Source organism: Benincasa hispida, chromosome 1, assembly GCF_009727055.1.
Source record: "Benincasa hispida cultivar B227 chromosome 1, ASM972705v1, whole genome shotgun sequence".
In the NCBI taxonomy this organism is placed as follows: Eukaryota; Viridiplantae; Streptophyta; class Magnoliopsida; order Cucurbitales; family Cucurbitaceae; genus Benincasa; species Benincasa hispida.
The window spans coordinates 64492839-64515539 of NC_052349.1; the positions used below are offsets into that span (position 1 = coordinate 64492839).

The window sequence follows — 22701 nt, forward strand, 5'->3', positions numbered from 1 at the left end:
GTAGAGGCAATTAGTCTACTCTCGTCGTTTGCAGATCAAAGTATAATCCCGAACAAATAATATTTCATACTTAGCTCAGGATTAAGGTTAAGTTACCTAGGTCATCGCTTTGAAATAGTCAGTCTTAAACAGTAAACATCGTTATAAAGTAAGAGTGACTAGTTTCGTGGTCCGATCTTGCACAAAACTCATTTGCACAGGACACCCTCACTCCTCATGTCTCAACATGCACGAATTAGGATCACTTCATATGTAGCACTTTACAACTCTTTGTAACAACTGCAGAGTAGGCCATATCCAATAGTGTTACTATAGATCATTTTGACTATTTACTCGAATCTGATCCACTTGTATGTCTCCACATAAAGTTCAAGTTACACATATAATAGTCAAGGGACTTAGGTTTATTGGATTTCTAAAAAAAACAATATATTCAACAACAACTTTATTGAATTCTCAGAATAAGTTCTAATATTTACAAACCACGAGTTTTAGGACATAAAATCTAACATTGAGGAGACATGTAAGTGGAGCCTTTGTGCAGTCAAAATGGAAGGGTCTAATATATTCAAGATCACAAAATACTGTAGTTCGCACACATGTTCAATTGGAATTGTGAATCACGACCATAAACAAGAAACTGCTACGGTTGTTGGTCAGTTCATTAGAGATAAGTTCACGGGAATAGGACGTATTTATAAACCTTGTCATATCGTTGAAGATATGAGGAGAGATTGTGGCGTGAACATAAGTTATGATAAAGCGTGGCGTAGAAGGGAAGCCGCGTATGATCTCACTAGAGGTACTTCAGAATACTCATACTCCATACTACATGCTTATGGAGAAGCGTTAAAAATAGATAATCCGGGTACAGTCTTTGAGATCGACTTAAAGATGGGGTGCATTTCAACTATATGTTTATGACATTAGAGCCTTGTATTAGATGTTTTGCAAGCTGTCGACCTTGTATTATTGTTGGTGGATCGCACTTGAAAGGAAAATACAAAGGCACCATGTTGGTTGCGATTTCTATAGACAGGAACAATCAATTATACCCACTAGCATATGCAATAGTGGACAATGAAATCGATCGATCATGGAAATGGTTTATGTCAAACTTGAAATGTAGTATTGGAGAACTCGATAATCTGGTATTTGTGTCTGATCGGACGGTATCTATCGCCAATGCTATTCGTGCATTTTTTTCCACGACATTTCATGTATTGTGCACATGGCATATAGAATAAAATCTTGTTACAAACTCTAAGGATAGCACAGTTGTTGGAATATTTAGAGATGCAGCAAGGGCATTTTGCATGACAGGGTTCCAGACAAAATAGGACGAACTTCGTAGTTTTCGAGACGGTGCTGTCACGAAATATCTGGAAGACATCGATCTTCAAAAATTAGAAAAATAACTACTTTTCTCGAAAGTTATGTTTAAAAAAAAACATATGAAATCTTGTGATTTTGATTCAAGTAACTTAGAAATGTTTAGTTATTGTTTAAAGTTTATTTATGTTATAAATAAATATTATTCCTTGTTTCCATAAAAGGATATTATGTCTTATATTTAAAATTATGAAATATAATTTTCATGTATAAGTTATTTAACAAAAAATACAGTAATTTTTTTTGCTTCACATATTACATGAATTCCTATTTTTATAATTTTATTGTATCTTTTGTTTGAAATAAAAACATTATCGTTATTCTTATTATTATGTTTTTAATGAAGAAAAATTATTTTAAATGACAAAAATGCTAAAAATATTTACAACTAATGGTAAAACATCACAATTTATCCAACAAAACTATTATATGTCTATCACATATAGAATGTGATATTTTGATTTGTAAAGAATTTAGTTAATTTTCCTATATTTAAAAACAGCCCTTTAGTAAATACCATTTTATTTTCATAAAACTGATTTAATTATATTTTAAAACTTTTCAAACAAATTTCCTTTAAAAATAAAGGGACAATGAATACAATATAATCTAAAATTAGGAAGATTATAGTTTCAACTTCTTTCTTCATATGTATTTTTTTTTGCATAGTTTACTCAAATCTTTAATCTATATCTCTTCATCTTTCAGATTATCATTTCTCTTCCTTTTATCTCCCCAACATTTTGGTTTCATTGATTAAGGGGAAAAAAACTCTAACTAAACCTGATGTCTTCCCGATATTTCATGACAGCACCGTCTCAAAAACTACGAAGTTCGTCCCATTTTATCTGAAACTCTGTCATGCGAAATGTCTTGATGCATCTCTAAATATCACAACCATGCTATCCTTAAAGTTTGTAACAAGATTTTGTTCTATATGCCATGTGCACAATCCATGAAATGCGATGGAAAAAAAATGCACGAATAGCATTGTCGATCGGGTTCTCGGATACTACATTTCAGGTTTGACATAAACCATTTCCATGATCGATCAGTTTCATTGTCCACTAATGCATATGCTAATGGGTATAATTGATTGTTCCCGTCCATAGAAATCGCAACCAACATGGTGCCTTTGTATTTTTCTTTCAAGTGCGACCCATCAATAATAATACAAGGCCGACAGCTTGCGAAACCTCTAATACAAGGCCTTAATGCCATAAACATATACTTAAAATGCACCTCATCTTCAAGTTCGATCTCAAAGACTGTACCTGGATTCTCTATTTTTAACGCTTCTCCATAAGCATGTAGTATGGAGTATGAGTATTCTAGAGTACTTCTAGTGAGATCATACGCAGCTTCCCTTGCATGCCATGCTTTATCATAACTTATGTTCACGTCATAATCTCTCCTCATATCCTCAACGATATGACAAGGTTTATAAATACGTCCTATTCCTGTGAACTTATCTTTAATGAGCTAACCAACAATCGTAGCAGTTGTATGTTTATGGTCGTGATTCAGAATTCCAATGGAACATGTGTGCGAACTGCAATACTTTGTGATCTTGAATGTATTAGACCCTTCCATTTTGATTGCAAGAAGGCTCCACTTACATGTCTCCCCAATACATTTGACAGTGAACAAAATTTGGTTGACTTTCTGGCCTTAAATTCAAAATTTTTGTTGATGGACAGAATAGATAATCTCATTTTCAAGTCCTTTTTGCTCAAAAAATAGTTGATCAACTTCAACGTCAGATGGAGAGATGCCAGACATAATCAACTCTGTCCTATGACTTGAAGACACAGATGGTGGAACCACTGAAGCTGCTGTAGAACGACGCACATCTCCATGATCATGATCCATTTCATTCAATCCTGTTGATTGCTCATTCACATCCATTGAAGAACCACAATCCATATAATCAAATGTAGATGGTCTCTCATTACCAACAACTGAAGTACCGCCCAATTCTGAATTCAATCTTGCTGGTTAAGTGCGATCATTATCTAGATAATGTTGATGGTACAGTGTTGGTAGACAATGGAATATCATCCTCTTCCCGACGAAACTGATATGATTCCTCGTATTATCTGTCCACAATCATATCATCATAACTCACATTTCCAAACCCCATTCCAATATTTTCATCCTGTTTCGATTTCAACGTTACAGCTAACTGAAGTCTACTAAGCTTTCTCACAAAAGAAGGAAGCGAACATCATCATAATTCCTTATATACTGTGGAGGGGCTTCAAATTCAAGCTTATATTTAATTTTCAATATAAGATCAAACTCTGAAGAATTGACATTTGTAACCCTGTAAATGTGAGATTTAAGTTCTTCATACTTCAATATATGAGGAACAATGATTCCTGTCAATTGTCCCCAAATATACGAACTTTTTCATTCTCATCCCAATCACCTTCATATTGAATAAGTAGACACTTTTCTATCATCCTACAAAGCAAGAGAACACTTGTCATTAAATTGTACAAGCAATTGAAGTGTACTCTCGCTCTCAATCTCGCTCCCTCTCTTAATCTTGCTCTCTCAATCTCGCCCTTACTTCTTTATAGGGGGAGGACACTGGATGGCCTAAAGACCGATACATGTATACCATTGATACAGTGATACAATGAAAAGAGTAGTACCCTCTTTAACCTTTATCTGCATTAACAACCCAGTAAACTCGCTTTCTCTCAAAATCTCGCTTTTTCTCATAATCTCGCTCTCTCTCAAAATCTGGTTCTCTCTCGTAATCTCGCTCTCTCTCACTCTTGCTCTCTCTCTTACTCTTGCTCTTTCTTACTCTCTCCCAATACAAATTTTCGTAATGCTACCTTTCCAAAAATAACACAACAAAAATAATTAAACAGACTCAAAATAATGAAACACTTTTTTGAAAAACTTGTTCTGTTCTGAAAAAGCCTCGTCTTGAAAATCCCCGTTCGAAAAATCTCCGTTCAACAAAACACCGTCGAAAACCAGAGAAGTAATCACCTTTGAAATGGAGTTTAGAGGTGAAATCACCATTATAATATTGTGTTTAGGTATTATTGATTTGATTTGTGGCCTCTGTCGTGAATATTGTCAAATCATTCGTACACTAACGAGCAATCACATCAAACCAGGGAATTTCAAGCGAGAGCGAGAGCATTTAATCAGAAAAGAGCGAGATTTACCTCGTGAGGTTGGTATAAGGGCAATTTACGTAATTTGGTATGGCGATGATGTCAGCAAAGGGTCAATTGACATTATTTTTTAAAAATTGGTCATTTGACATTTTGGACACAAAAATTGAGTCATCCATACAAATTTACCGTGGTTTGTTTGAGAATACAATGGCAGAATGACCCATTTTGTCGTTCTATCTTGCATGATGGCACCATGGGAGGTGTTATCTTCGACTATGACATCGGAAATTCAGGTATTGTCGACCAAAATTATGGAACATGGCGTCTTATGATTATATTGCAAATATAGTTTCTCTTATTCCTTCAAGAAAGTTATGACGATTGTGCAGAAAACTTGAACTCTCTGTAATCAGAATATACAAGTCATATCTGAAGCCATTGATTTTAGTTTGATGTTTCATTAGCTTTCTTCAACAATTCATCATTGTTCAGGCGGTGTAACTTTGATGGAGCCATTCTTGAATAAATTCTTTCTAAAGGTAGACAATTAGATTATTGTCTGCAATAGATACCATGATTAGTCTACGAACATGGTGGATGCAAAGCTTCATCTCGAAAACATGAACAACCATATCCTGATGGACTAAGAACAACCAAATCCAACAAAAGTTCAGCAGAAGTTTAAATTCTTGAGGTCATAATAAAATTCCTTATGTTAAGTCAGAATGCTAACCCTTCGATCATTGTCAAAGCTATCGCTAGCACTTTTTCTGAAAACATTTTAAAAAACAAAGATGAGTACAAAAATATTCAACAAGAAATTTCCACAACAAATTCATAATACATTCTCTTCAAAACAAAAACATGTCGCAAATAAGCAAAACATTTGCTTTCTCTTTATCCAACGTTGGACAAAAGTCAAACTCCCACTAAAACAGTCTTTTAGTCACACCTTTTTTGTTTCAAAGTAGGAAAGATGCATAGTTGAAGTAGTTCAACATATATGGTTATCCGTCTTAAACCCGTCATTCATTCTGTTAGAGATGTCTATTAACAATTGACCAAAACAACAGTCAAATTACTAAAGTATGAGACCATGTGATTGCAACACACATAAATCTTCATTCCAAATAATGTCAAACCACAAAAATGTATCTTCTCACAAAAAAAAAAGCTTCAATTAGATCATATACCGTAAAGTCCAAATTTGACTACAACAAAATAACATACAATCATCAAAATACAGAAATTGGCATATCCGAATAGCTTCAATCAAATCATTCAAAAATATTTAAAACAAAACATGAAGTTTCAAATAACAATTTCAGGGAAAAAAGTCATCAAATCAAACAATTCAAAATTTTCAATAATTTTCAGAAGTGACAAAACTAAATTAAAAACACATCCAATTTGATTAGTCCAGGAACATGATGGATGTAAAGCTTCATCTTGAACACGAACATCTGTATCAACAGACTTTCCATCCAATATTTTTGCCGAAGCTGAAACCAAAGAAAATACAATTAAAAAAACCTATGGAAGATGGAGCAAGCGGGAAAAATTAAAATAATATTGTAGTTTTCAAAACAATTTATAAAAATATTGAAACTATTTACAAATATATATATAATATATTTTAATATGTCGAGGTTGAAAATTCGACAACATTCAATCTTTGCTTTTTTTTTTAAGTTTCCATTTTATTAAAAAAAAAAATTCTAAAATAATTTTTATTATTTTATTATTTTATTTAACTTAATCTAAAAAGAACAAATTAAAAAATAATATCTCATAAAAATAAAAAAGTGTAAATTAAAATATCTCATTTATATAAAAATAATTACAAAAATCAATTTGTCCCACAAGGCGGACGTCGTCGATTTCGAGCTGGTCGTCGTCGACTTCAAACTTGAGATTGCTCTAGTTCTTCTTGATGTTGCTCTGGTTCTTCTTGATATTGCTCTGGTACCTCTGCAGGCGCTTCATAATATAAATATTCATTATGCTCTCCACGACCTCAACCATGTCCATGCACATATAAAGACGAAGGACCAATTTGAACCAAATGTTGAAATCATCATTATCGAACTAACATAATCAGTTTGATTCTGCGTCTGCATCATAGGGCAACTCTTCCACATTATGGACAACCTCATCAAACTCATCCTCTTCCCGAACAGGTCCTCTACGTCTAGGAGCTGGTGGAAGAACAATAGTTATATCGTACATATATGTATCTCCACCATATAGCCTTGGTTGTCACTATATATAACAAGACCTGGTTCGGATCATTTGCAACATCACGGAGTCTAACTGTTGTTCGATCTCTGTGAATTATAAAACAATTAGATAATATTTAAAATAAATTTAAATTTAAAATAATTAGATAATATTCATTCATTTACCAGATGGCCCACAACTGCTCCTGGACGAGTGACGTAGCGTCTTGTGATATTATTATACCAATGAATGTAGTCTTGAGTGACATCTCTGTCAAAAGAAACACCCCCACTACAATAAACCTTGCACTATAGTGTCATCGCACTACCAAATGTGCAACTTTTTTTAACCAATTTACAGTCCTTAAGTCGATATCATGCAGTAGGGGTTTAGTATTGCAAGGCGATGGGACTTCCTGCTGAAAACCGAATTGTCTCATCACCCTATCAGGAAGATGCCACTCACCAATGTGAAAACATAAGAGAGGACTCATCATCCGCCATATGTTTTGACCATTCATACAAAAATTGGGCAAAGTATGCATAATAATTTTGTACGACTCTCAAATAACCCGAAACACAAAATATTATATTGGAGAACATTAAAGACAAATACAATAAAAATGTATATAAAATAATCAATTTGGTACAGTATAATGTACCTGATCAGGTTAAGCAGATCAAACATGTATCTGTACTGGCTGACTACATGTGTGGCTATCCTAGTCATACAAAATTTGTCTCTCCACCTAAATTTTTAAATTGATAATATAGATTCTAAATTAACTAGACCAGTAATATAAAAATTAAATTGAATTAAAATAACATACCAAGAACTGTAGGCTCGTCCAACTAACTGAGCGTCATTGACATGTTGTAGCTGTGGAGTCATTGTTGGAAATCACTCCCAAGCCCATAGTTACAAAAGTATGAGAGGCCCGGCTATTTCATGAACCTCAGGTCTTGTTGCTTTGCATAGTTGTCAATACAACCATGCCAAACATGCTCCACCCCACGAATACCACCTCGCATCATAGAGGTTAGCTAATAGTGGTAGGAATATCAAGTAAACAAAATGACTTGATTTGTCAGAAAACAGACTTCCACCCATCATTTGTAGTATATATTCTCGCGCATATCTTATGACGGTTTCCTCGTCTGCATCATCTGCGAGCTCACGGAATTGTGTTCCTAACCATATCAAACTTAACCTCGATCATTTAATTTTTTCGGTAGGTGGGGTCACACTGAAGTAAGTTGACAAACTTGTGATCATTCATCGTACATTACTCTAGTGACCAGCTCATCGTCAACAGGTAACCTCAACAACACTTCTATGTCTTGTAGAGTAATAGTGCACTCTCCAACAAACTAAATGGTGTATTCAAGTTTATATCCACCCCTATCCTATTTACATTTACATACAAATGCACTAAATTCGGCAGTAGCGTTGCGATTGAGAACATCAAGTTCATAGCTTGTGCATTCGAAATAGGGAATGATATAAACCTTATTGATCATGATGGTTCTAGGTTGGGATGTCTATATTTTATTTCTAACTGATTTGTTCTCATATCTACACTAAGTGACATCCCAACCATTTCAATAAATTGTTCAAATACAATTCTACTGTTCACATTTATGCTAAAACTTCCCAAGCATTTGTCTGCAATTTTCTAAAAAAAAAAAAAAAAAAACAAAACAAACAAAAAACAATACATTACTAATTGTTCTTACTAATTATCAAACTTAAACAAAAACAAACCACAATAAAAATCATAATAAGAAATATGTATAAGAAATATAAGAAGTTTGTGGGTAAACAAATTTCATAAAAATTTATACAAAAAATCATAATAATTTTGTATTAAACTAAAAATATTAAAGTTTTTAAACTACAACATCAATTTTTTAAACACTACAATGAGGTAAACTTTTTAAACTATTTTTTCAAATTTAATACAAAATAAAATAAAATAAATATATTATAAGAAGTATATTAAAAAATCACAATAATTTTGTGTTAAACTAAAATATTAAACTTTTAATTTATAAACATTAACTTTTTAAGGTTTATGAACATCAACTTTTTAAACATAACAATAAATTAAACTTTTTATAAACTATTTTTAAACATAACAAAAATTAAACTTTTTAAATATCATAAGAAATTTATACAAAAAAATCACAATAATTTTGTATTAAACTAAAAAAATTAAAAATTTTAAACTATAAACATCAACTTTTTAAACATTACAATGAGGTAAACTTTTAAAACTATTTTTTCAAGTTTAATACAAAAAAAATATATATTATAAGAAGTATATTAAAAAATCACAATAATTTGTGTTAAACTAAAAATATTAAATTTTTAATTTATAAACATCAACTTTTTAAGGTTTATGAACATCAAATTTTTAAACATAACAATAAATTGAACTTTTTATAACCATTTTTAAACATAACAACAAATTGAACTTTTTCAAACTATTTTAAACTATATTTTCAAAGTTAATACTAGAAAAATCAAATATCATAAGAAATATATTTCAAAAAATCATAATAATTTTGTATTAAACTAAAAATATTAAAGCATAAACATCAACTTTTTAAACATAACAATAAACTATACTTAAATATAAATAAAAACAAACAAAATATAAATAAGATTAACATGTTAGTATAACATCCCAACCATAAGATTAATACTAATAACAACTACTAAGATTAACACTAATAGAGAAAGAACTACTAACATCAATATGTAAATATTATTGAATTCAACCGGATAGATCTACTAAATATAATAAAACTAGTAATAAATAAATAGTAAACTCACAAATTTAACTTACCTTTTTAGTTCTTTGTTTCCCAAACAGCAACAAAAACTATTAAAAAAAATATAATAGTATGAGAATAGGAACAAAATGTATAGTTCTTTAAAAAAATGAAATTTTGTATAGTAGAGGTACAAACCTCACAATTTAATGGAAGAATGTGGGAGAAGAAGAAGATTTGTTAAAGGTAGTGAGAATGAGAGAATAAAGGCTGAAGACAGTAAGAATGAGAGAACAAAGGCTGAAGGCAGTGAGAATGAGAGAACAAGGCCAGTGAGAAAATGTGAAAAAAATGAGAGGGTGAAGGCAGTGAGAAAATGAGAGGAGAGGAGGGGGTTATAAGCTTAAAGGTTGAGTTTTCAAAACTTGACCCACGAGTTCAGTGTTGGAAAAATAATATGGATGGGACGACGAGACGCTGACAGATTGCAGAGATTCAGATTCGTTTTAAAAGAGATCGATGGTTCAAATCACTTTGACGTGCGCTGTAGAGATTCGGATTCGTTTTTAAAGAAATCGCAGCGTCTAATTATAATAGCTAAGCGATTGCTTAGGAATTTGTGGGTGATCGTGTAATGAGGAAAGAGAGCTCTCGAGAGGCCATCGCAGCGTGTCGCTCATCGTGTACTTCCACTAGGCGATCATGTAGTAAAGCTCAGTGATCGTGTAGTAAAGCTTAGCGATCGTGTAGCACTTGGTAGACGATCGTATAGTAAAAGGTAGGCGATCGTATAGGTTTTGAGAAGTCGATCGTCTAATTGTAATAGCTAAGCGATCGTGTAGGAGTTTGTGGGTGATCGTGTAGTGAAGAAAGAGAGCTCTCGAGAGGCCATCACAGCGTGCCGCTCATCATGTACTTCCGCTAGGCGATTGTGTAGTAAAGCTCAGCGATCGTGTAGTAAAGCTTAACGATCATGTAGCACTTGGTAGACGATCGTATAGGTTTTGAGAAGGCGGTCGTCTAATTGTAATAGCTAAGCGATCGTGTAGGAGTTTTGGGCGATCGTGTAATGAGAAAAGAGAGCTCTCGAGAGGCCATCGCAACGTGTCGCTCATCGTGTACTTCCACTAGGTGATCGTGTAGTAAAGCTCAATGATCGTGTAATAAAGCTTAGCAATCGTTTAGCACTTAGTAGACGATCGTATAGTAAAAGGTAGGCGATCGTATAGGATTTGAGAAGGCGATCATCTAGTTGTAATAGCTAAGCGATCATGTAGGAGTTTGTGGGCAATTGTATAGTGAGGAAAGAGAGCTCTCGAGAGTGGGAGTTTGGAAGACGCTGTCGTGGAGAGGCCATCGCAGCGTGCCGCTCATCGTCTACTTCCACTAGGCGATCGTGTAGTAAAGCTCAGCGATTGTGTAGCACTTGGTAGATGATCATATAGTAAAAGGTAGGCGATTGTATAAGTTTTGAGAAGGCAATCGTCTAATTGTAATAGCTAAGCGATCGTGTAGGAGTTTTTGGGCGATCGTGTAGTGAGGAAAGAGAACTCTCGAGAGTGGGAGTTCGGAAGACGCTGTCGTGGAGAGGCCATCGTAGCATGCCGCTCATCGTCTACTTCCACTAGGTGATTGTGTAGTAAAGCTCAACGATCGTGTACCATTTGGTATACGATCGTATAGTAAAAGGTATGTGATCGTATAGGTTCTGAGAAGGCGATCATGTAATAATAATAGTTAAGCGATCGTCTAGGAGTTTATGGTCGATTGCAGAGGATTTAGTAAGCAATCGTTTAGTCATACTGAGTGATCGTGGAGAGATTGTAAACGATTGTTTAGCGTCTCATAAGCGATCGATTAATCTTGATTGATTCCTATCGTCTAATAAAGAAGTTGTTCATCGTTCACTTATTCTTTCTAGAAGTTTGCACCTATTGTTACATTAATAAAGAATTACTAAACGATCGCATAGTAATTTTACTAAAAGATTATGTGCGATCGTGTATAATTACTAAACGATCGCATTGTAATTTACTAAACGATTGTGTGCGATCGTGTATAATTACTAAACAATTCTTTAATTTTCTTTAGGTCGAGGGTTTCTTCTTTATTTTTCTTTAGGTCGAGGGTTTCTTCTTTAATTTTCCAACCCTCGACCTCTTTTTCAAATTTTTTGTCCTCTTCCCTTAATTTCCTTTAGGTCGACTCTTCTTTAATTTTCAACAGGTTGAAGGTTGAACCCTCGTCCTCTTCAATTTTTTTTACGTCGAGGGTCAAACCCTCGATCTCTTTTTAATTTTCGACAGGTTGAGGGTTGAACCCTCGATAAAATATTTTACACAAAATCCCGCCTCGAAAACTCCAAAACAATTATAGATTTCTAAATAGTTTCAGAACCACTATATTTCTTAAATTGTTTTCATATTCACAATATTAAAAAAAAAAAAAAAAACTCCGGAGCAAGTGAACATATATATTATTGGATGGAAGATCAGAGGAAAAGTCTGTTGCACACGCATCAGAAATCAAATTTTCAAATTTTACGGTACTCAAAAGAAGAAAAAAAGTCAAAATTTACGTGTTAAACTTAAACAATAAAATATAAATAAACAAAATACTTTTCTTTTTAGAGAAGTATAAATAAACAAAATGGGGACACCATCTTGATTTTCAACATCATGTTTTTGTCCTCAATGGATAAGATACTTGTAATTGTGACTATTTAATGGATCCCACATCCCAGGTCTCACGGGTACCATTATTTATATATTTAATTATTTTGCATTACAGATGGTCATATAATAAATTATCATTACTCTTTGTTTGCTCCTTTTTTTAAAAAATAATTTTTAGACTTTTTATTATACGGAAAACTAATGATTTATTATTATTTTTATTACTAATGATTTGTGTTTAATATTGTACTAAAAAAAACAAAATTTCCGTTTATTTTTCAATTCCAAATCAAGTATTTAATTACATATTTACATTACACTCTTCTACGAATTAAATGTGCCACGTGTCTATTTTCTTTTTCCTTTTTTAGGCTTTTTTTTTTTTTTTGAAGAAATATTGACAACACAAAATAATAATGGTAATAAAATGAAAATTAATATTTTCGTTTCAAGAAATCGTAAACTTTGTAAAAAAAAAATGTTATTTTATCTCTTAAAATAAAATGTATTGGATTTAATAATTTGCTGCCCATTTGCATTTTTAAAACCTGTTCTCTTTTATTTTATTTTAAAAAATACCTTGAATATTGTAATTTGTTTAAAAGGTTGCAACATTCCCCTAAAATTTTACAAATGTTTCAAAGTATTTTTTGAGTATAAATTTTTTAAAATTTTGGATGGATATTGAGACATGAAATGATGTAGTAGTGACATAGAATGAAAACTTGGATCATTATATAGTTTTATAGGACATCGTCACACAGTTTAAGCCTCGATTTCTATACAATTTTTCAAGGATTTGTATCTGAAGGGTAGATTTGAAATATTTATGAAAATAGTTTAGATGTAATATTACAATTTTTAAAAGTATATGAGTAATTTTAAAATAAATGAGAAAGTTCAAGGTCACTAGATATAATTTAGAAAAAAAAAATAATGAAGTGGCCTATCATATTAAAAGCTTGTATATTTATTTCTTTTTCAAATTTAATATATAAAAATGTAAAACTAATTGTTTCTCCTTCAGATAAATCCTAGCAATTAATTCAAAGGATAAAAATGAAAGATTTGTTTGGATATCTATTCACTAATACTACCTCATTAATTTCCCAAAATAAACTCATGAATTGATAAGAATAAAAAAAAAAAAAAGGAAAATAAGCAAAAAGAAAAGGAAATTACCATAATAATACAAGTCGAAAAAGGAATAATAGTTTTGATTTTTTTTTAAAAAAAAAAAAATTGAAATGAATGAATGAATGAATGGCCCATAATCTTCACAATTCTCTTGTACAAGATTTTCCACTCCCCACTCCCTTTTAGAGTCAACCAAGTCTGCTCCTTTAATTTTATATTCTCTCTCTTCTCTTCTTGTGTTTGTTTTTTTTCAAGTAAAATTATCAAAGTTGTGAGAGCTTGAAGAAACTCTCTCTTTCTCTCTTTTCTTTCTTTATAAATATATATACAGCTATGTTATAATTAGGGAGAGATTTTAATAACCAGAGGTTTAAGGAGGAAGGAGGAAGGAAGAAGAAGAAAGAGAGAAATTTAAAGAGTTATGGCAGTGGGAATTGGAATAGAAAATGGAGGGCAATACAATGGAAAGATGACTCCATTTGTGGTGTTTTCTTGCATGATGGCTGCCATGGGAGGTGTTCTTTTTGGCTATGACATTGGAATTTCAGGTTCCCCTCTCTCTCTATCTCATTTATGGTTATTTTTACCCTTATAATTTTCTCGGTTAAATTATAAATTTAATCTTGCCATCTCTAGTTATAGGTTGAAGTACTCGCTGTCAATATACTTCTTAACTTTAGAAAGTATTGTCTAGATTTCTAAAAAATTTTTAATTTTGTGTTTAATAATAATCTTTTTAGATTTTTCAACTGTGTCTAATCTTTCAATACATAAAAGTTAGGAATGATATTTTCAGGAGATAATTACCCAAAAGACCAATTTTAAAGCTCTAAAATAGTATATGATTCAGTTTTTGAAAAAAATGTCAAATGTCCTTTTGCTGATTTCATGACTACATGAAATTACGGTATTGCCAATCTTTTTTGTTTTTCCTCTTCTTCTTCGGTGCGAGAAATCTTCCTTTGTACGTCGTTTTCTTTTCTCCGACTTCTTCTCTTCTGTACGTTTTCTTCTTCTTCTCTGACACGAAAAATCCACGCGAGCAGCTTCGACACGACCAACTTCGGTGAGCAAAAGACGAGAGAGAGGAGTGATTTTGTAAGTGGAAAAATGAAAAGAGTGAATGCAAGACATAGTGATTTGTGAGTGAAAAAAAGAAGAGAGCGAGATGAGTGAGAACGAGAGACATAGTGATTTGTGAATGAAAAAAGAAAAGAGAGTAAGGCGAGCGAGAGTGAGAACAAGACTGCTTTTCCGCGTGCGTGAATATATTTTGGTAATTTCACTTGAATTTGACGTTAGCAAAGGGTCATTCGACATTTTTTTTGAAAAAATCGGGTCATTTCACTTTTTTTTTAACCTAATTTTTAGGTCATCCATCCGGTAGACCTATAAGTATCTAGAGATACAAAATTAATTTTCATTAAACTTCTAATCTAACCAATTTTCTAGTTCCATTCATTATCCATATATATGTATCTCTTTCCATTAATCATCTTTTTATCTTCCAAATCAAACTACTTTTGGTTTTCTAGCTTTTTCTTGTTTCCCTAAACTTATTTATGGTATTAAGACTTGCTAGGATAGTTACGCTTTTATAAGTTTAAATACTATTTTGATTTGCGTATCATAGTTTATTTTGAGAGCTCATAAAGTTAGAAAAGGAAAAAAGAGTTTGATTTTTTTTCTTTTGAAAAGTTGAAACATCTTTCTTTATCTTTATCATGTTGGAAAAGTAGTTATTTAATTTTGTAACTCTTGTAGTTGTAGTTAGGTTCTTTCTCTCCCATGCTTTTATTGTTGGATTACGTACTTTTCTCCACGAGAAAATTTCTTATACTACGATAGTAAGAAAAAGTTTTCATATTCCTTTCATTTATTGTGTATCACATTAACATGCTTTTAGAAATAGGATGAGACCTGCTGACATTTGTTGGGGGAAATGGAATATATATGAACTGAATACACTAATAAGCTGTTTATACCACAACTAGAAACAATTGTATAGTATTCAAACTCAAACTTAAGTTAGATGATGTAACAAGGCTTGGATATGAAAATAACCAAAGAGTTAAATAACCTCAAAACCTTTGGAGACTCCAAAACATAGTCGAGACACGCTTCTGATAAACGTTGTCTTGAAGACAATTTATTCGCTCTGCACGGGTTGCAAGCAGACTACAACGATCATTTCAGCAGGATAGAACGACTAACTCTGGTAAAATTACAACCTCGAACTACTCGGATCTAGTAGAACTCTTGGATACTTGCTCTCAACTCAACTCAAAAACAAAATAAAGAAAGAAAGAAATGAGAGAACTTTTCACTTTGGAATGAGATACTACAAATAAAAAACCGAGTTATTATTTATAGGCTAGCGACTTAATAACTCTCCAAAATACAAAATAAAATCAAATAAATACAAAAATCGAAGCATTTATCAATTTTAACTCAATTGAGTTGTTACTTGACAAAAACCGAACATAACTTACTCAAATTGAAGAAACTACAAATTTAACTTTTATACATATTGAATTTGTACACAAAACATCATATTAATTGAAAGTTTCAATCCAATTTGAAAGTTTTTAACAATGAATTTAATCTACACAATTAAATCTAATTTTATGTTTCAATATTCAATTTTTTCACTTTCTTTTACTATATATATATCCAACAATATTATTGTAGAGTTTATTAATATTTATAAGACAAATTTAATTTTTATAGTATGAATAAACTACAAAGGGAGTATGGTACTATTAGAAAAATTCTCCTTCTTCCACCGTTGTGGGTCGAATATTTTTTGATGATATTATTGATTGTTAATTAGCCTTGTTGGCTTGGAAAAGTTCGATTTATATTTCAACCTGCCTTACATGAAAACAAACTAAAAGAAAATAGGCTACTTCAAAACATGTTTTTAATAATTTTTTCTTTCATAAATCAATTTTGTTTTTAGTTTTTTTTTTTATTTTATTTTAAAAACACACACACATGATATGATTTTTTTCTCATCATGAAAAATTGAAGAAATAATTATTGTGAAGGTAGTTGGTTGGATGGTTGAGGCTATAATAGTGGGCAAAGGACTCCATCACACATTTGGATTAATAGAAATGCCCACGGGGCAGGGTCGGAGATGTCATTCTTCATCACCGTCTCTGCTTCCCATTTCATTCCTTATCCCGTAAAATTCTTTATAGGAAATTTTTCCCATTATTTTTTTTTCTTGTAAAAAAAACTAATTAATTTAAATCACTAACCTGGCTAAATTTTAATTAAATAATTAACTTTATCACTAAATTGTTTATTATGACAATTTGAATTTGAAGATAAATTACTCAAATTTTGACCTAAAAAAGCTAATTAATTTTTTTAGTAGAAAGAAATAAATATAAATCAAACTATTCACATTATATAATCTAAATTTAAATATTCAATTTAAACATACTCATTATCTTTTCCAATAAATAATCAAATTTGAAATTTAAATATAATATTTATATAATAATAACAACAACATACCATAAGATAACTATACTAAATAAATATGCATCCCTATACTCATCCTCATGCATTTATTTATTGAGATTGTTCTCTTTATTTAGTTTAATTGGAGGGAGAAAATGCATTTAATGAAATTTTATTTTCTATTTTGGTTGGTTCCACGTATTTATTTTTTCTTCGAATTCATGGTTATTTAAAATATACTCCAGAACATTTTGTTAGGTATTTGAAAATATTCTAACAAACATATGAAATATACCACTTTATATAAATTAAAGATTGATTCAATTCTGGACATAAATCACCATTTCTTTTTTCATGTTGATTTTTGATATTATGTGAAACGTTCCATTATTTGTTCACTTCATATAATATATTCAATTGTTTATTTGGAAACATTTTAAAAAATATATAAAATATATTGATAAATATATTTGATATTTACTCAAATATTTATGGTGATTTTTAAATATACCTTAGAACATAAATTTCAGAACATATATACAAATGTGTATATATCATATATCATAAATTCAAAGTAGTCAAAAACTAATAAAAATATCACCGTAGTATATAAATCATAGATGGACTTGAGGTTCAACATTTAATATATATATATAAGCGTATACATCACAAAACAAGAAATCTAAATAAAAAACCATCTTGCCCGAGTCTGCGCATGGAGCTACTCACATCTGGTGCCAGAAGCTTCGCCACATCATCTCACGTCGTCCGTTTGCTCGAGTCTGCGCCACTCTTGACTGGATCTGCTCGAGTTCGCATCGAATTTGCTTGTACTCGGTGCCGGAAGCTTCACCCCACACCACATCGTCTCACACTGTCCATCTACAACCGCGTCGTCGTCTACTCAAGCCCGCATCGAATTTGCTTGTGGCTGACGCGGGAAGTTTCGCCTTGTGCGAGGCCATGCAGAGCATCCATCTACAACCACATTGTTAGGAAGGACAAAGAGAGAGGAAGGAGGAAGAAGAAAAATAGGTTGGAGGGAGAAGGAGGAAGAAAGAATAGGGATGAGGGAAGTGGAAAAAGATTCCAACTTATTTTTCTTTTTTAAAAAACAACATCAACGGACGTGAAGCCTTAAATTATGCATGGAGAGAGAGAATCAAATATTTTTTAAAATTTTTTTATTTTATAAAAAAACATGGATGAGACCTAAATGGTAAATACATACTAACTTTAGTGAAAATTTGTATTCTATTGGCCTATTTTTTAAATAAATTAAATATTAAAGACAAAAATGTAATATTGGTCAAGAATTAAAGCTATATGAGTAGAAACCCCTTATTATAAAAATGATGTATAGTTCTTGGCTGTTTTTTTTTTTTTTTTTGGATTTTTGCACGAGGAAAAGTCATGTGAATGTGACTTAAAAAACTTAAGTGAGCCCATAAAAAAACCGATAATTGTATCTTATTTTTATAAACAAAGTAAATTAATACCTTTTTTTGCAACTCCCATTAATTAGAATTTGAACTTTTGAACCTTTTGTTATGATATCATACCTATGTTGGTCACATTTAATTAATATATTCGCTACTAGCAATATTAGTTTGTTTTATAATCACATTTGAAAAGTGAACACAATAATATTTTAGGTACAAAATTTTGTTATCACAAAATCATAATAATCGACTGATGATGATTATAATTTATATATAGGTGGAGTGACTTCAATGGAATCATTTTTGAAGAAATTCTTTCCAGAAGTGGATAGAAAAATGAAGGAAGACAAAGATATAAGCAACTATTGCAAATTTGACAGCCAACTTTTAACATCCTTCACATCTTCTTTGTACCTAGCAGGCCTTGTAGCTTCCTTCTTTGCTTCGTCTATGACCAAATCTTTAGGACGTAGACCTTCCATTCTCTTCTCCGGCGTCGTTTTTATCGCTGGGGCTGCGCTCGGCGGTGCCGCTATGAATGTTTACATGCTCATACTTGGTCGTGTATTGTTGGGAGTCGGAGTTGGTTTCGCAAATCAGGTACAATTGTTTTCTTATTTTGAATCTCACTTGCCCTAATTAAGTTTAATTAGATATATTTTACTCTCGAATTAGCTATTTAGTTCACAAAATTTCAAAATCATTTGTCTATGAGTGGAATAAGTGAACTCTAAGGAGTTATGAAACATAGGGAGTTGTGAACTCTTAGAGATCTATATAATTTCTTTTAGTGGTGGGATCCACAAGGTTTTTAAGCCAAACAAAAACAAGAAGTGAAGTTCACAACTCTTATTTTTAAACTCCTTGGACCAAATACACCATAAAATTAAGGGTTGCATTTAATAGATTTCTAAGCTTTTAGTATTTAACTGGTTTTTTGGACTTTCGATTATAGATCGAATAAATTTTTGACTATTCAAGTTGATTCGTGAATCTAAACAAGTATCTTACATGGTAGGAATCTACAAAAGAGACAACGTTAAATTGTAGTTTGTGAATGTTCAAGAAATAAATTTGACTTGATGGTTCATTCTTTGGTTTCTTTTCACAAAAGATTTTCTTTTTCAGATAAGATGAAATTCTTTTGAAATTAGTGAAGTGATTTCATAGACAGCACGCATTTTTATGCATGAAGTAGTCAAACAACACTTTTGATTTTCAACACATGTACTTATTGGATAAATTTATCTTTTAAAAATCTAATAATATAAAATTTGGTTATTTTCAAAAATAGAAAAATAAGAAAAATTATTTACAGAGAATAACAAAATTTAATTATATTTAAAAATAAAAAAATAAGAAAAATTATTTACACGTAATAACAAAATTTAATCTCTTTGATACAGGTTGATAAAAGTTGATAGAAGTCTGTCAGTATCTATCCGTGATAGAAACTTATCAAGTCTATCAATATTTATGAATGTTTTTTTTTTGCTATTTTTATAATAATTTGACTTTTTTTATCGGTAAAAATTTACCATAAAATTTTCTGCTTTAATTAAAAATTAGTTTCTAAGCATGAATCACAACACTCAATTATTTAAAAATTAGGAAACATATCGTCATATCTTTTTTGCTTTGTTGACATTTCTTGTGATTTGAAATTGATACTGATTTATTTATAGGATTGAAATTGATACTGATTTATAAATATATAATTAATATCTTTTTATTATTTTTATCGTACACATTAGCTTTGCAATTTTTTTTTCTTGAAAAATGATTTTCTTGTCTTGACCAACCATGTGAGTTTATATTATTAAATAAAATAGAGTCATCACATAGCTTATTCATACAATAGAGTATGACATAAGTGAAAAAAAAAACATCTATATATATATATAACTCAAAATTTCCACATCAATAAAAAATATATTTTTATTATTAGGTAAATATCGTTATGATTTTGGTGTCATCACAATTTTGTTTTGTTTTATGTTTTTTATTCTTTACTATCCACGAATAAAATATTATATTCACGTTAATGATATTTTATTATTTATTTATTTATGTTTTATGATTATTTTTATAAAATAATGAAAATGTTGATTTCTTTTTTGTATTGATGGGTAACCCATGGAAATCATAATTCTATTATTATAAATCTTTTCACTATCATATGTATACTTATTCCCTCCACAATTATGAATTTATCTCTAACAATGATATGTTAGATGCATGGTGTTAATTTTTTGTCGAAATGTCGATATTTTTATCAAAAATTTTACATTTACTTGAGTTGGACGTCAACATGAGGTAGAATCAATATTTTCATTATATCTTAGAAATCCACGAAACATAAAAAATAAGTAACATAATGTCACTAATATAAATATAATATAAGTGATAAACATGTTAGCTTGTTTAACAATCATAAAAATGTTTATATTCAAGTATTTGTTTTGAATTTATTGTTTTAATAATTTTTACAAAAATACCTATCATGAATGATATTTTATCAATATCTTTATAAAATTAACTCGATATTTTCGTTGACATCAGTATTTTGAATCTTGGTTAGATTGTCGAAGTCTGTGGTGAGAAAATATTTTGAATGTTCTAATTCTCTAAGTTGTGTCTAAGTTTCATGCTAATCCTTTATCTATCAAACGTTCGCGTGCGATAAAACAAAAAGATTTTTTAAATAATTTCTTTAAAAAAATGGAATTATCATGTGACAATTTTTTAGTAGATGGGTGTAGTACAATTTTTTTTTCCATTCTCAAATCCTTTCCAATCCATACACTGGCAGGCTGTGCCATTGTACCTCTCTGAAATGGCACCATCAAACTACAGAGGAGCTATAAACAATGGCTTCCAATTCAGCGTCGGAATCGGAGCTCTAGCCGCCAACTTAATCAACTTCGGCACCCAAAAGATTAAATCCGGCAATGGCTGGCGAATCTCCCTCGCCTTGGCCGCCTTCCCCGCTTCAATCTTAACCCTTGGTGCCCTTTTCCTTCCCGAAACCCCCAACAGCCTCATTCAGCGCGGCAATACACACCAACTGGTCGATGAAATGCTCCAACGAATCCGAGGCACCCCCAATGTCCAATCCGAGCTCGCTGACCTCATCAAAGCCAGCGAAATTGCTAAATCCATCGACAATCCATTCAAGAACATCATGAGAAGAAAATACAGACCCCAATTAGTGATGGCCATTGCCATACCCTTCTTCCAACAAGTCACTGGGATCAACGTAATCGCTTTCTATGCCCCAGTCCTGTTCAGGACAATTGGATTGGGGGAAAGCGCGTCTTTATTCTCCGCAATCATGACGGGTGCTGTTGGGCTTGTCACTACCTTCATATCAATGCTGGTGGTGGACAAACTGGGGCGGAGGGTTCTGTTCATAGCTGGTGGTTTGCAAATGTTTGTGTCACAGGTCATTGTTGGTGGGCTGCTTGCAGCGCTGTTGGGCGATCATGGGGCTGTGAGTAAAGGGTATGGCTATTTGCTTTTGGTGTTGATTTGTGTGTATGTGGCTGGATTTGGGTGGTCTTGGGGGCCATTGGGGTGGCTTGTACCGAGTGAGATATTTCCATTGGAGATCAGGTCGGCGGGGCAGAGTATTACAGTCGCAACTAGTTTTGTGTTCACATTTATTATTGCTCAGACTTTTTTAACAATGTTGTGCCACTTAAAAGCAGGTATTTTCTTCTTCTTTGGAGGGTGGGTGGTGGTGATGACTGTGTTTGTATACTATTTTTTGCCTGAGACTAAGAATTTGCCCATTGAGAAGGTGGAGAGGGTGTGGAGAGAGCATTGGTTTTGGAAGAGAATCGTTGGGGAAGATGAGGAGGAGAGGAAGGTGGGGGATTTTCATTCTTCACTTTGAGGATTCAATTTCACACACACACATGGTTGCCATTGGGTTTTCGTTTAAAGCTAAGGTAGTCTAGGAGTTCAAACATTATATTAGATGGTGGAATGATGTAGAATGATTTTATACAGTAAGATGCCTGAGATATAAATTAAAATTTGTGATTTTACTATTGAACGATTATATGATTTTAGTCAGGTTGAATATATATACACTCTATTCAAAACTATAGGGATAGGAGATTTGAATCACAAATCTCGCGTTAATATAACACATTTTAATACCACTTGAATTGAAAAGTAGTAAGATGTCTTGATATCTTATTATTGTAAATAGACTCACAAAGTTCTAAAATACGAGGTACCTTTTTCACAGTTAATAGTGTAATTAAAATAGTCAATTTGTGCCTTTTCAATTGCAAGTTTGATGTTTCTCTCCTTTATTTATATTAATGTTTTAAAAAATATTTGTGATTCGTTAACAAAAGAACATCATGGTTAATGATATTGTTTTATTTGTTGAAAAACAAGACATTGTTTTACATATATAATCAAATTA

At 31.7% G+C, this 22701-nt stretch overlaps 1 protein-coding gene across 1 annotated transcript; it reads left to right on the forward strand.

Annotated features, from left to right (window-relative positions):
- The first annotated feature begins 13554 nt into the window (after window positions 1-13554).
- LOC120068538 (hexose carrier protein HEX6) lies at window positions 13555-22326 on the forward strand. The gene is made up of 3 exons (XM_039020356.1): window positions 13555-13892; window positions 18538-18860; window positions 21073-22326. Exons 1-3 carry the CDS (start codon window positions 13766-13768, stop codon window positions 22156-22158), a joined length of 1536 nt encoding a protein of 511 aa, XP_038876284.1. The 5' UTR covers window positions 13555-13765; the 3' UTR covers window positions 22159-22326.
- Window positions 22327-22701: the final 375 nt, after the last annotated feature.